Source organism: Microchirus variegatus, assembly GCF_963457635.1.
Source record: "Microchirus variegatus genome assembly, chromosome: 9".
Taxonomy (NCBI): domain Eukaryota; kingdom Metazoa; phylum Chordata; class Actinopteri; order Pleuronectiformes; family Soleidae; genus Microchirus; species Microchirus variegatus.
The window spans coordinates 15,967,768-15,984,322 of NC_139810.1; the positions used below are offsets into that span (position 1 = coordinate 15,967,768).

Below are 16,555 nucleotides of genomic sequence, written 5' to 3' on the forward strand. Positions count from 1 at the left end.
AGTCGACCCTGAAGGCAACACTGAATGCTGCTGAAAATAGCAATCTGGATAACACATGGGACAGGTGCACGTAATTATGCTAGGCTAACACCGACAATGCACGTTTGAATGTGTAAAATGTCATATACAGACAAGACAGGTCATGGACTAGGCTCATAACTGTCAGCCAAAGTTATTTAAAATACATAACATGGGAAATAACAAACCATTAATGAAATAAAAACACAAAATTGTTGCTTATCCTGGACCATGACTAAAACACGATTTACCACAGTGCATTGCTCATAGCTCTGTGTGTATGTGTACTCTGTTACACCTGTCTTAGTTGGACTGCAGCCTTTAAACTGCATGTAAACAGAGGGTGACTATGCTTATTTTTCTTGAGTAATCAAACAACTATTTTGCCATGAGATAATTACAATTTTGGAAAGACTGTACATTTGTAACTGAAGTCATTTTAATGAGTCATGATCATTTTCCTTCTGAATGATTCTGATGAACAATACGGTCTTAACTGGTGCATTAATTAAAGAAACATTTATTTGTGCTTGGCACAAATGAGCAACAAGCTCATTTCGTCAATTAAATTAAAAGTGAATGATCACAATCTGGTGATTTGAAATTCCTGAATGTTAGGTGATCATGTCTGAAAACAAGATCCTGGATTGGCTGCAGAGGCCTGAAGGTCATGAAACTTAGTGAGCACACACAGGAATCTGTCTCTGCTCAATACAAAGAGAATCAAATCAATAAGGGTGAGAAGGCTGGACTTATGAGGTTACTGTGACAGAGAGGATACGCAGCCTGTCCTTGACAGAGCCACAGCCACAGTCTGCCCTGCTTACCTCGTAGTGTGTGTCTGACTGCCTGTCTGTCTGTCTGTCTGTCTGTCGTCTTGAAATACTCATTAACTGTAATACAAGACTGTCAAACAAAATCAGAGACAAGGGTACGGGCTGCTTGGAAAGGCCCTCACTCAGAAGGATGGAGGTGTTGTAGAGCTGCAGGCTGACAATCAGCTGTTCACTTCACCACTGAAACATAGCCTGCAATTTCAACATCATATTCTTCTTTTTAAACACCATATTTGGTTACAATTAAAACCTGCATCAGTTTCATCGTCGATATTGTTAATTTTTGGAGATTTAGAAAAAAATATATTTTGCGGTGACAGAAGTCATGTGCAAACACTAACACTAACACACTTCATTCACATAATACTTTGTTGTTTCTGAGAAGTCATATGGTGTTTTTACACGACGCAGTTCTAGCACGGCACGGCTCGACTTTTACATGGGTCGGTTATCAGACATGCCATTTTTAATTACTCTCTAGTTCCTCCCCAACTGCAGTGACGTTGTTTTATATGCGACACACACAAAGTAGTGACGAGCAAAGCAGTTCTTTTCGGTGCACTCAATCATTAGAATCAGTTAATTAAAAAGATTAGTTCAGCACTTGACCGGACCACAGACTCCATTTGACAGAGTCACTGAACTGAAATACGCCTGAACGGGTTGTGAATGCGGCTCACGATTGCCAGCTTTCCGCAGTAGTGCTGTCACTAAATACACCACATTTTACAAATGGTGGTGCCTAAATGTTGTGGCATTAACACGTGTTCTCAGGATTTGTTAAGTCTTTTCCACTGATCTATAGTTCAGTTTGTTTCTGGTGTTGGACGTCATGCTCATGACTCTGCCAGTGATGACACTCAATGGCCTCAATGCCCAATCAATGGCTGGTAGTCTGTGGAAATCAAGTCTAGATTTGGTGATTCTAAAGTTCACACCATCGAATCCCATTTTGTTTGGGTATGTGTGGATGCGCAACTCTGATCCGCACCAAGGAAGCGGACTACACTCACAGGGCATTGTGGGTAAACACAATCAAACTGCTGAGAACGCTGTGTTTTATTGTAATCTCTGGCTCAGCGAGATCTCTGAAAAAAAACGGTCTGGTTACTTAAACAGCATTTCTCCCGAATAGCAGATCCTCCTGCTCCGAGCACGAGTCTGGGCACATCCGGTTGCGTACATTGAAGCGCAGAAGAAGAAGGAGGTGTTCTGACTCCGGATCAAAGGGGTTAAAGGGACTGCGGCGGGGAGTCGTGACAAAGTATTTTTAAACATTGTAAAAACAATGTTTTGATAATGAGTAGCAGTGTATCCACCGTTCCAGAGGGGGGAGCTGTGCTTCTGAGAGCTGGTATGCTAATTAGGTCACTTCCAGGTATTGTCCAATCACAAGACAGTTGGGAAAGCTCTAAGCTAGCTGGCCAATCACAACACCAAGTCTTCTGGGGTGAGACAGAGGTTTCTGACGAGCGCTTCAGTGAGGAGAGATTTCTATTGGCTCGTTTACAGCAACTAGGAGGTTTTTGACCATAAAAACAAGTTAATGTATGTAAGTAGACCTCCCACTCTATGGGAGATTAAAGGTGTGTGCTTTCCTTGCATTTTTGATTGTATGTCCTAAATTGTTGACGCTAAATTCCTGGAATTGTTATCTCGCGAAGCTCCTCTTTGTCCGTAAAACACACAAGTGTGCTGGCGAGGGCAACAGCATCCGAAAACCTTGGAGAAAATAGGATATAATATGGGACCTTTAAGAGACACTGTATGGTAACCCAAGTCTGGGAAGTGCTTCACCTGTCAGACACTGAGCAGTGTCACAGTAAAGATGCCCTCTAACTTCCAACAGCTTTGTTAACAGTCAATACTCTGCTACAATATCAACTCTGATCACATGCTACACAACAATCAGCAATGACTGAGCTAATGAATCTTGTCATGCTCCGTTTGTCCTTTTATGTCATTTTATTGTGCAAATCCCTCTTATTTTTTTAAGTATTAAGTTTTGTTGTCCCTGTCTGTGTGCACTTTACTTTTCCCCTCAGTTATTTCCCCCAACCTGTTTCAGCTGTGTCCTGTTCGTCACAGCTGTCTCCCCTGATTCCTCAGTATATTTAACCACACCCTTTTCCTTTGTGTTGTTGTGAGATTGTCTTTGTGTGTTACACACTCACCATGTACTTTTTGAGTTCGCCTCTCCGTCTTGGATGTTCTGTCACTTAAGAGTGGATTTTTGCTTGTGCACGTGTGCTTCTGTGCAGCTGTTAAACTCTGCTTTTCTGTTCCAGTCAAGAGTGACTCTCGCTCCTGTCTGCCTGCCTTGTTTTTTCATGTTTTAATAAAGACTGTTTCTTACCACCGTCCTGCATCTGGGACCATTCCTGTCCGTTACAAATCTGAAAGTTCACCGGTGACATTTACTAAGCTGTGAAAAATGTTTGTGACCTGTTCCAGCTGTGCTCAGAGGGACAGTTACAGACACTGTAGCTACACTCACAATATACCATTTTTGCTTAAAAACACATAGGTTCATAAATAATCTTCTGGTTACGCCCACCATCCACATTACCCCGCTGTTTTAGAGTCCTGAAAATGAAGACATTTAAAGCCCAAGTGCGGAACCTATATTGCCCCCGTGGACTTCTGAGTAATTATCAAAACAGTGTGTTCTCTATGACCTACTTTTATTTCCCATGGCCATTCCCACTCTCACAAATACACACAGAGGGAGAAAGAAGCGATGCTGTCTTCTGATAATACTTTGTTGTAAATATGTCTGTTAATGTCACATCACTTGTCCAATCTGCATCCTGAAAAAAATGGAACTGAGTGGTGAAGGAAACAGCAGCACACAGCGCTCAGGAAGCTCTTGATTTGCTTTGCATTCTGGGTTGAGGCAGAAGGTGAGAAGACAAAATACAATCCACTTCTAAAACCTTTCATTAATGCTTCCTGGTGTTTTCATCCATAGTACAACAAGCATTCTCACTTTACTAGCAGCTTCTACCTTGCATCCATTAGTCATGACATAAAATGTGTCACACTGTGACATGAAAACAGAACACTGCGGTACTGAGAAACAGAGATAGTAGTGTGGAGCTGAAAGGCTTAATCAACTGAATGAACTCTTGTGACAATGGATTGAATATGACAGACACCCTAGCCACTAGTTTTAGTTTAAAAACTCGGCTGCTTTTAGGTTTGGATGGGCAGAATCTCAGATCTTTAAACACTTTGGCACAGTCATCAGTCTCGTAACGGAAAAACCTTGCTCTTAAATTCTACCATTGTTTTGTTCTCATTAGTTGTACATTGTAAAACGAAGCAAACAACTGCAGAAGAAATAATCAACTTCCTGTTTATATTAGCATGTGCATGCCCAGTGTACCTGAAATGAAAACGTTGTATAGATGTAGCTTTAAAATCAGAAGCTCTTACACTTTATCCTTTTTTTTCTATTCACTGTCTCAAGCTCTGAATATGTTTTTTGGTTTCCTAACAAACAGGTTGAACAATGTTTGAATCACTTTTTGACCGTGCGTCTTTAAAGTGTTTCTAATAATGGACTAAAACAGCCATGTTTAAATGTGCTCGAGCAGGATTCGCCGGCGCGTGAATTCATGTTTTAAATCAGAATAAATCAAAGGCTCCTTCTTTGAAAGTGATGAAAATCTTCTTGCAAACATTTGATCACGTCAGCCAAAGTGACCTAAATTCTAAAATCCCATTTTCCCTAATTTCACGCTGTTAACAACAACATCCAATTTCAATGTCTTGCTTTTTTGCCAGGCCCCCCCACTGAGTGCAAATGACTGCAGGAGCACAGCTGAAAACTGTGCCATCCAGAGGAAAAAAGTGTCGCTCTGTTCTGCTCTGCTCTGTCAGCAAACGTACACAAAGGACTTCATAATTGTTAATACTAAGAAAGACAAATTGTGTTTTTACTGCTCACATAAATCAGTCTGGATCACGAAGTCAAGTGCTTTCACTTTTGAAGAAAAACAACAGATATCCTTCCCTTTTTTTTAACCCACTGTCTATGAATAAACAGGATAAATGACAGAGCTGTAAATCTGTTTAACATGAAAAGAAACAGCTTTTCATCAATAGGATTCAGAATACTTCAGGAAAAGAATCTGTGGAATAACAAAAAAAAAACGCACATACACACCTTGCGACTTCCGTGTGTTTCAAGTTGGCGTCTGCATGTGTACTACTCTACTTTGACAAGTACACACACACACACACACACTCAGACAACATTTTCTGCCAGGTGGCGACAACATAATGAGAAAACACAACGTGACCTTCACTGGAGCAGTTCAGAAAAAAAATGGCAGAGCACAGCATAATATTCTGTGACAAACAAATGAAAGTCAGGTGGAAACATATCCCCAACTGAATGAAGCAAAAACAGTGAATGCAGGGCACAGTTTTCCCATAAGTTGTATCTGATTTTCTATACTGGAGTCTCTAGTTATCTATTTTCTACCACTTTATACTCCACATGAGGGTTTGTGAGGGAACTGGAGCTAATCCCAGTTGACACAGGGTGGGATTAAAGCTGACTGGCCAGTCCATCGCAGGTCCAACATACAGAGACGAACAACCATTCACACCCACAGTCAATTTAGATTGTCCAATTAACCTAAATCTGCATTTGTAACTTACAAAATGTACAAAAGTTTCTTCAGCTTTGTGTGAATGCATGCCCAGTTCAGTGCCAAATAAAGTTCAGTGCGTCCTGGCATTTTTTTTTTTTCAATAACAGCCAAACTATCTTTGATTCAGCATTCAGACAAAAACCCTCCACTGAAACCAAGACTAATGGAAACGTTTAAGCTGTAAAAGGTCAAATGGTGAGAAATCACTTGTAAATTACTTGTTGTCAAAAAGGGAACGAACCTTATTGACTTGAATTGCTTTCAACGTTCTTTTGGCCTCAATAAAAGTGCTCAGGGAGGGAGCAGCTCTCTACGGCTATTTCCTGTTTTAAAACTTTCAACTTATTTGTAGCTGTGATGTGCAGGTTGATTTGTATATATGTATGAAACATGTCTGGAGAACTGCCAGACTCAAATCTTAATGACTGAAAATTAAAGGGGTCATATTATATCCTATTTCTCCAAGTTAACCTAGTTCCCTGGTGTCCTAATGAACATGTCTGTGACATGCTTTGCTCAAAATACCATAAGGATGAAACACCACAGCAGTTCAATCACCCTGTCAAAACAGCCCTGTTCAGAACGCTCGGTTTAGTAGTATCTCTTTAGGTCCACCTTAAAAAAAACGTAAAACGAAACTAAGGACAGGAAATGACATCAGCCAAAGAGGCTACTGGGAGCTAACAGCAGTTAGCATTTGGAAAAGTGATCATTTGCAGGCTCTAGCAGGCACATTGCCGTCATATATAACATGTATCCACTGGACAGATAAATCCTTTGAGGCTGGAAGTTTGTGTAGGACTCTGTGCTGCACTGTGGAGCAAAGAATAGAACTTTTCGTTTTTGAGGACTTCCGGTTTTCGGACGCCGTTGCCCTCGCCAGTACTCTCGCATGTTTTACGGACAAAACAGAGCTCCGAGAGACAACAATTCCAGGAATTTAGCACATTATGACGTCCCAATGTGTGCGGAAGTCAACATGGCGTGTTTATCTCCTGTACTTGTACTCCTGACCACAACAGGAGTGAGTCATCGTTGAGTCATCGTTTTTCACGGGACCGTATCTATGTTCCCCGGGTCCTGTGTTCCTCGCTTTGTATTGGACACAGGAACATAGGACCCTTTTTCTAACCCTAACCCTACCTTTTTTCAAAAAAAGGGTCCCATGTTCCCCTGTTACATACAAAGTGGGGAACCCCCCTTTTCCACCGCAGGAACTTTTCTCATTACCCGTGATTTTGAAAAACCTTGGCACGTTTCCACCAAAATTACCCGGGAAAAAACTTTCCCTCTACCCCAAACTTTCACAGAAAGAAGTTCCTACTCATGACTATAGGATCAGATTACCAGGAACTCTTAAGGGGCGGAGCTGTGTGCTGAAGAATGCTGAGTGGGAAAACACATTGCGACTGCAACCCACCTTTAAAAAAGACCTTTTAAAAAAGAAGAAGAAAGAACTTCTTAATTTCCCTATTGGTCGTTTACAAAATATGGAGGAAGTATGACAAGTGGATGGACGACGAGGTCCAGGCTCTTTTGAGCGTATTTGCCGAGGAGGAGATTCAGCAAGAACCTCGAGTTCGTGACACGAAACAACCGAGTTTCGTTTTCCGGAACTTTGAGGGGCGGTAGAAATGCAAACCCCCCACAGATTACCGGGAATTATTTTCCCAAGGTAAATAAGTACCTGGAAATGTTGGTGTAAAATAGAGAGAGCTGTGTGAACTCATGTAACAACAGTCTTGGCACTTGCATGCAGGTAAATCTCAGTGCAGTGCTGCTCTATGTTAATGTCTGCCTCATTGATGACGAGACCTGGTTTATTATCTCCCATTGTGTTGGTTTCTGGCAAAGGCAGAGGAGCTGTATGGTTTCTGATGTCGACCCTGCAGATGTTCAGAGCGCGCTGGGCTGACGCTCACCTCCTGAGCCGATCAATTTGTTAACAGCTAGGCTTTGCCCAAAAAGGATTTCTTGGCAGTGGAGTGAGAGGACCTCTCAACCCAGAGTCAGATCACATGACACCAAAATGCTCCGTGTGACACCAATAGTTGTGAAATTGCTCCTGTGATGGTGAAAATCCATGTAAAACAACACTGAAACAGTCATTCTGGAGCCCTTCCAAAAGTAACATAAACATCTACAGTGTCTGTCAGCGGAAATGTGGTCACATGCACCAAAAAAAAAGCTGGCTTTCTCTATTCAGGATTTACAGATTACAGCTTTACATGCAGTAAAAACCCTTCCATAGCCTATTAACATTATATCTGACATTGTTATTTTTGCAGTGACAAACAAAAGCTAATTGAACATTTTTTCTGAAAAATAACTACAACAGTGTGAGCTTGTGAGCTCTGATTGGTCCAATAGATGATTAGATGAACAGTCCTGTTTGTCAAAGGCCTGTTTGACCCGACTGTGGACACTGTGTTTAAGGTCTCAGTGTCCCATCGGGGGCATCCTTATGGAAACCAGCAGTGCTCGCTGAGGTGGCTCACACTTGACAGCGCTGCCCTCTGCTCACTACATGAGGTCAGGGCCGAACTGTATTGGTATCTGTTACAAATCCGCACTGAGCCCTTGAAGAGAGCGATACACTCTAAGACCAGGGAGACTCAGTAATTTGGACTTTTAATGCTTCATCATACAGATTTAAATGTTGTGGCAAGAATAGTATTACATAACATAAGACATAAGTTAAAAACACAAACTCTCCAGCTGACTTTTTTTCCTCAGAATTCATGCTGTTTTATTTGTTTTTTATGTGCCATATAACTATTGCTCTCTGCTGTGGCTTCCGTTAACATCTTTAACATCATTGCTGTATCACAAATATAACCAAAATGGGAAAGAGTGTGCCTCAATGCAACACTCACACATGCAACACTTTCAGATTATTAGCTGTCTTAGATCTACAAGAATGACTGAATCAATGTGTTGTGCTCGTTCCCATGTTCTTAAACAGTGGTGCGTGAACCACAAGTGGTACGCAAGCTTCCTCTGGTGGTACTTCTATATAATAAATAATAATAATTAGAGTCACCTTATCTCTGGCTTTATCTAATTGCACTATACCAATATGTGAAGTATATGTGAGAAAGAGGAGGACGATGAGAGAGTAAATTATCTTATTAGTTATTGAGAATGCAATCAGCCTCCTATGAAAAGTCTGTATAGCTGACTTTGCTCATCCTATTTTCTCAGGTGGTGCTTTGTATAAAAAGTTTGACAATTAATTCATTAGTGTGAAAATCTACTGTGTTTAATGCCTATGTCGTACAATGTGTTGCGCTGACCTGTTCACCTACACCTGTACACATTTACTTTGCTGTAGTTGAGTGTTTGTTTGTTTTTTTTCTCCCTTAATCTCCTGGTTAGAGAATCAAACAGATTATCCAATATTCACTGGTTATTCCGCAGATTTCCTCCCTCATCCTGTTCAGGTATCATCTCTACTCAATCTGTTCCTGGGTTTCACTCATATAAGCTCCAGTGACAGCATCGATTTGCTGAAAACTAATACTGTGGCTGGGATATTGTTCTTATTGCCATCTTATCTCTTGTCGCAGCCACCCAAACACATTTAGTATTTGGAGGCTCCTGCAAACACGGCCTCCAGATAACGAGGTGTGTAAATATATAGAGAGAGAGCCTCTGTCTGGCTGCCTCTCGCCTTCTCTCTCTCGCACATTCACACACTCGATTTGCAAAAATCTCATTTCTCAAGCTCACACACGCACCGAACACGCCCACACACAGAAACATGCTCACTCTCATTTTTTGTTTTTTTTGCACTCTCAGACCCTGATCATCTGTGTGTTCATTTTTTAAGGTCATTATGGAGATGACTTCAAATCAGGCAGTTTAGGAACCGACTTCAAGGTTGATCTCTGTCAGTAATCAGCCCGACTCAGCAGATCAGAGCCACTGAATACGGTATTTTTTCCTTTGCTGACACAAGGGGAGGGGGAAAAAAATAATCACATCACTCTGATAAGGACTGACAGCAAAAAGCCTCTCAAACTTGGTTGAACTGAACAATCACGCTGAACACGACAAAGAGAGAGAGACTGCTGCTGCTCCACATGCCCTGAAAAGATTAAGTCACACAAATTTCCACAGGCACGTACTCACACAAGCACACATGTGCGACACATCAATGCATGTCTCTCTCTCTCTTGCTCTCGCTCTCTGGAAAGTGAAAATTGGTCTCAAGTGTTCAGCAAGTCAGAGGGAGAAAAAAAAATCCAACACACTCAAAGTTCACACCCTCATTTTCCGTACAAAATTAATACATATTCACACTCTCCTACACCAAGTCATCTCTCTCATTCTCTCCTTCTTTCTCACTTAAAGTACTGTCAAAAAGCAGCTCGACACGCACTCGCTGATGATGTATACGCACATCAATAATTTGAAAAAGGCTCACACACAGGCACATTCATCGACACATAAATGCACACACACACACACACACATTCAAGGCAATGTGTGACACATAAATCTGCAAGAATGAGTCAGTGTCAGCAGATGTGATGCCACAGGAAGGTAAGGGTTTGTTCCACGTGTGCTGCAGACGCTGTATTCATAACACCGCCTAATTCATTGTCTTTATTTGAATCTCCATATTGTCTTTATTTTGTACCCTTGTATATATCATTAGCACATTCTCTCATTTTACTTTTTTTTTTTTGTAATTTTCTTCTTTCAGTTTTCTGCGCACTCTAACACTATCACGCTCTCTCTTTTATGTAATGCCAGTGCTCGTTCTTTTCACTGAACCCTCATCTCGAACATCCACTTAACACATTTTTGTTTCAGTTGATTTTGGGACATGCAAACGTGTAGAAGAAAACTACAATTAATAAAAAATTATGTCATTTTAAATAAATACATAATGGTGTTCATCACTAAAACATTTGTAGTAAAATGTTATTTAGTGTGTAAGAGTTATTGGCATCTAATGGTGAGACTGCAGACTCCGCTCACCCCTCCCTTTTTCCAAGTGCATCAGGCATCAGGTTTACCTTCATTCGAGCAGTAAGCTTCTGTTATAAAATTCAAAACAAATACCCTGGCTATAGTTTGTCTCTTTGGGCTGCTGTAGTAACACAAATGCCTTTGGAGAGCAAAGACTTGAGTGCATATATAAAAGGCATATTGTAAGGCCACAAAGAAATAATGATTTTGATTTTAAAAACACTTATGCACTTGAACATACATTCTTAAGAGTGCTGTAGTCCATTTCTGCCAAAAAAAAACAAAAAAAACACCCTAAATGTTAAACATTAAACCCTTATCATTTGCATTAGTGTACACACATTTAAATTACAAGAGCACAAAAAGCTCAAGTCATATAACGTGGGGAAATGTCAATATCAAATACAGGTGCTACTGAACAAAAAACATCAACAGCATCACAGCAGTAAGACTCACAGTGAACATGCGTCAACGAGGTCTCTCAGAAAACGACACACGTGCTTCCAGATGTGCGGATGTCTGAAGCTCTTCAGTCGAGGCTCAGAGGAAAAAGAAGGAAAACGACTTCTGACTGAAACTGGAAAACATCCAGCGGCGTCATCATCAGCATAGAACTGGCACAAACCGGTGAAGTTTCGCTACATCCATCTGGAGAGGTCTGCTCACTATCAGTCAAATAAGCAACACTGACTCACCTGTGCATGAAATTACAAGGACTTGGTTGCCGTGAAAGTAAGGGTTTGGCATTCTTGGCTCAGATAATGGGCGTCTTGCTTCATCAAAGCACCGGAGAGCACAAATCAGAGGTGTGTTTGCAAGAAAACTGTGATGTGTCGTGCATTTCTGCTAATTAAGTTGTCGTCAGATGTTGTGATGAATGCACAGGAACCAGAGGGAGATTCAGGGAGGAGTCTGAATGAGCTCAGTTTCATTCTGCAGTCTTCATGACAATGGACCCAAACACATAGCTATAGTCTCATAAGGAAGGAATAAGGAATAGTCTCATACCTTAAGGACCAAGAAACGGTGTGGACCTGTGGTCATGTATCAGGGAGGCAGTCTGGGAAAACATGAGCTTGGTAGAATAGATTGAATCTACAGTACAAGTGTCTTCTGTGTTGGGTTACGTCCCTGATGTTTTCTGATCTTTTCACGGTTACAGTCGATGAAAGTACTAATGTCTGCATCAGGAGGAAAACCCTGCTCTAACATGAAAATCAGGCTTGGTCCATACCCTTAGTTACTCTCTCTTACTCTGCAAATTTGGCACATTGCATCATTTTGAAAGTCACTTCTAGGAATAACTAAACTTGGTTTCATGGAGTTAAAGGACTCATATTATACCCTAGTTCTCCAAGTTAACCTAGTTCCCTGGTGTCCTAATGAACATGTCTGTGACATGCTTTGGTCAAAATACCATAAGAATGAAGCACCACAGCAGTTCAATCACCCTGCCAAAACAGCCCTGTTCAGAACGCTCTGTTTAGTAGTATCTCTTTAGGTCCACCTTAAAAAAAAGTAAAACGAAACTTAAGGGACAGGAAATGACATCAGCCACAGATTCTACTGAAAGCTAACAGCAGTTAGCATTTAGAAAAGTGATCATTTGCAGGCTCTAGCAGGCACATTGCCGTCATATATAACATGTATCCACTGGACAGATAAATCCTCTGAGGCTGGAAGTTTGTGTAGAACTCTGTGCTGCACTGTGGAGCCAAGAATAGAACTTTTCGTTTTTGCGGACTTCCGGTTTTCGGATACCGTTGCCCTCGACCAGCACTCTCGCATGTTTTACGGGACAACAATTCCAGGACTTTAGTGCATTGTGACGTCCAAATGAGCGCAGAAGTCAACATGGCGTGTTTCATCTCCTGTATTAAGACTGAGGAGGACCACAAAAATCCCATAATATGGGACCTTTAATGTATTTAACCATAATATGGGACGTTTAAATGCAGATACAGAAATCTGAAATCAATAAAAGGTTTTTGATATTTTTGATAGTTTTGATGTTTTGGATAGTGAACGGTCAGGATGAATCAATCACATACAGGTCAAAATCATTCCATAAGATATCAGGAAAAAGTACAAACCAACACTATCCATTAAACCTCAATATAATGTACAAGAGTACAAGAGACATGAGGTAAAGGGAGACTTCTGGAGCCATGTTTTTTTAATATATAGATATATTGTAAATGCATACAAAAGAGATAATCATTGTGATTTTAGTATCAGCTAGGCGTTTTTTTTGTTATTGTTTTTTACATTAGACATTGACCGTGACCTCCTGATTTATTAATTTATTTCTTTGGGGGTTTTTTTCCTGTCTAATGACGTATGGTGAAGTTAGCAAGTCATCGTCATGGTGTGATTGAAAAGAACATGAAATGTTCTCAGAGCTAAGTGAAAAGAGGAACATCTATAGTTTTAATCCAACCATCTATTGGTCTGTCTGAATTTCACATCGCATCCTTTCAGCAGATCACTAAAAACCATCCCATGTATCGGATATGAAAAACTTTTATAGAGCAATCCCATCTGATCTGTATCTTTCTGCAGAAAAGAAATGAAAAAATAATAAAAGGAAAAAGAGAAGAATTGAATGATTCTCGTCCTTTGTCACTGTCAGGGTATTTTTGACTAAGTTAAGTAAAACCATAAAATAAGTTTTAAATCACATTAGTGGTGGTTTCTGAGCAAATTTCAGGTCATAGATATAAATCAGGTCAGGTGTTCTGATGATATGATGGATTTTTCTTGATATTGCAGGTTGTTCTCATGTGATCCCAGACTGGGGGGTAACAGGTTTACACACCTTTTGATTTATCACTACATCATCACTCCATCCCCCCTCCCAGTATTCCTTAAGGTTTTATACCATTGTATCGCTGACTGCACTTGATCTATTTCCAGCCGATTCTATTCCCTCCTTCCTTCATTCCTGTGCTCTCATTTCAGCTCCCGCTCATTTTTTCCCCTCTTATTTCCCCTTACTTTTAGCGTCCTGCTCTCCTTATCTGTACTTCACTAACCTATATAGCACTATAGGTCGTATCCCATTATAATGGCCAGGCCATTGTGGTTATTGGTTGGGAAGGGGGTGTGGAGGGAGCGAGAGATGGAAAGAGGGGGAAGAGCGATTGTACAGAAGCCAACGCCATTGCATTTGAAGAAAAGTAAACACATAGTGTATGTTTTGGGGGGGGTATTTTACTGAATATTACTATTATTCATCTGTGGAAAATACTTTTTGGTCACTAAACCAAAGATTGCAACAACAAGGAGTCACAAATATCTCAGATTTCCTGGAGATCATAAAATAATACCTGAGTGAAATGTTACAGTAATGTTAAGACAAATGGTAATAATAGTGTGGCAGGGAAATTATAAAGGGTGCATGTGTGTGTGTGGGGGGAGGGTGTGTGTGTGTGTGTGTGTGTGTGTGTGTGTGTGTGTGTGTGTGTGTGTGTGTGTGTGTGTGTGTGTGTGTGTGTGTGTGTGTGTGTGTGTGTGTGTGTGTGTGTGTTAAGAAATTGAGAAAAATTAATGTTAAAGAGAAGATGTAAAGAGAGGAAGAAATATACAAAGACATGGAAAGAGGAGTAAGGCATACATGTGTCTAGAGGAGATGGTGGTAGAGAGAGAGGGAACCAGGCAGCCAGAGCAGTGCAGAGGAGAGAGGGAGTGTGTAAGAGTAAGAAAGGGGGTGGGGGGGCTGAACACGCTCTGCACGTGATTCAATCTGTTCACATGGCCATGTATTACGCCTGTATGAATACTTAACGCGAGGCATTGCATCCTTCTCTGCTTTTATACCAAATGCAATTGAATGGATGGACGACGGTTGAGACCAATTCTGCAGAAGCACACCATAGTTAATCGAAATAGCAAAATCCCGGACACAGTAAACACACAGATAACAGATAATGCATCAGAGCACGAGCAGCTGTGTTGTCATTCATCAGGAGCAGTCATTTGCTTCCCTGTGTTATATAACCACGGATCGGTCTGTGCTGCTCTGCTCTGCTCTTCTCTTCTCTCCCATACAGAGGCATGAATCAAACCCCGGATTTGCCCGTGTGTGTGTGTGTGTGTGTGTGTGTGTGTGTGTGTGTGTGTGTGTGTGTGTGTGTGTGTGTGTGTGTGTGTGTGTGTGTGTGTGTGTGTGTGTGTGTGTGCTGTAGCCCTATAACCCGTTTGTGTCTGACTGTACAGTTATGTCAGGACATCATGCTATATTAGGTTAAGGCACATGACATACATGTTACGTAAGGACATGGTACATATTTGATAATTTTGTGTCTCATGTGCACTGTGTGATGTGATATAGGACAAATGATGATGATAAATTATGATGATGACAAGGTGTGGTTTTGAATGTCATATCTTACTATGTCGTCCTTAAATTCAGCAATGGCGTTGAACGTTGCATCGCTGCACTAAAACTGCTTCATCATAATGATGTAAAGGCAGCAAAAGTCACACCCATACATATTGATTCATTCTGTTGTTCTCCCATTTTCAACATAGCTACTTACACTGGGTGATGACGTGGAATTGAACGTAAATGTGATGTGGGGTTTTCGTGTATAGGCACGTAACTGTAGTGAGCTGTGGTGTAAGGTATATGTCGGTGCACGAGCATCATCATCTTTCTGTCAGAGTCAGACGCGTCTATACGTCAGTAGCGGGAAACGGTGGTATTGCTGATAGTACCAGGACTACACACACACACACACACACGCCTACAAAGCCAGGCAAGCCCCTTTAACGGACACACACACACACACACACACACACACACACACAGAGAGAGAGAGAGAGCACCCTCCCCTCGCCCATGCGGAAAGAATGGATAGTATATGGAGGCAAATGCATCACATCTCTAAGATGAACCACAAAAACGTTTCCAGTAAAAGACACGCTCGGTCACTGCAGAAGATAACGAAGGTTGTCAATGATGTTTGTGTTTGAAGGAGGAAGGAAATACTATCACAGCATGAAGGGGTCAAAAAAAAATTGGGTAAAAAAAAAAAAAGCACACCAGTTTCCGCGATGACACGCAGCACAGTGGCAGTAACCTTAACCTGCAATGTCAAACCTGTCCCATGCCCACGCGTGTTCAGAACGAACTGCTCGTAGTGTTTCAGCACCACGGACAGCGCTCTTGTTTTTTTTCATCTCAGCATCCCGAGGCTGTCAGTTCCTCTGTAAGTCATCTTTAAAAATCACTGCACGGACACGCGGGGAAACACGTTGAAACACCATCTTAATCCCGTCCCTACACTTGACACAAATCACATATGTACTCTCGCTTTCCATCAACCTTTTCCGCGTTGGGATGCTGAGTATTGAGCCCCCTTCACCCGAAACACCTTCCACCACTTCTGCGCCTACCTTGTCATCTCCATCCCGGGGCCTCCTACTCCCATCCCTCCGCCGGCAGCGGCTCCGTTCACCGGCTTCATGTGTTGTCCTGTACCTGGTCCAGCTGCGGGTCCTCCGGGCATCGCCGTTCCCATCATCACGGCGGATCCAGGCTCACCGGGCTGCCCGCCGCCCTCCATGCTCGCTTCGTTCCCCATCTCGGTCTCGGCTAGGGAGACAGGAGGGAGGCGGCGAACGGTATCAGGTCAAGTCGGCGGTGTTGCTCTTATGTCGCTATGTGTTTTGTTTTGTTTTTCTAAAAAAAAAAAATGTAATCAAAAAAAGGCAGGAGTGGGAAAAAAGGGGGGAGGGGGGAGAGCGAACTCAACGTTGCTCCTCCAACACCGCCATCATCATCTTCATCCTCCTCCTCCTCGTCAGCTTCAGCACCAGAAGGGCTGCCTCCTCCTGACGTGTTGACGGGAGCGCGCCGCGCGGTCACGTCGACGCCAAAGGGGAGATAAAAGCGTGAGAGGCGAGAGAGAGAAAGCGACGTTAGATTAGATTAAATTAAGTTAAATGACACCCGGGGGAGGAAATGGGTCGCGGCAGAAATATTAGGATACAACCAGGACTGAGAAATGAATTAAAAGGAGTGTAGATACAAAAAAACAGAAAAGTCATTTT

The 16,555-nt window shown here is 41.8% G+C and overlaps 1 protein-coding gene across 1 annotated transcript in view; it reads right to left on the reverse strand.

The window, feature by feature from the left end:
* bsna (bassoon presynaptic cytomatrix protein a) overlaps positions 1-16,086 on the reverse strand; it is a gene marked incomplete at both ends in the record, with an annotated part of 111,174 nt that extends 95,088 nt beyond the window's left edge. The window contains one exon of the mRNA XM_083894792.1: positions 15,899-16,086. Within this exon, the coding sequence (XP_083750918.1) occupies positions 15,899-16,086 (188 nt within the window). The remainder of the gene's footprint in view (positions 1-15,898) is intronic.
* Between the last annotated feature and the right edge of the window lie 469 nt (positions 16,087-16,555).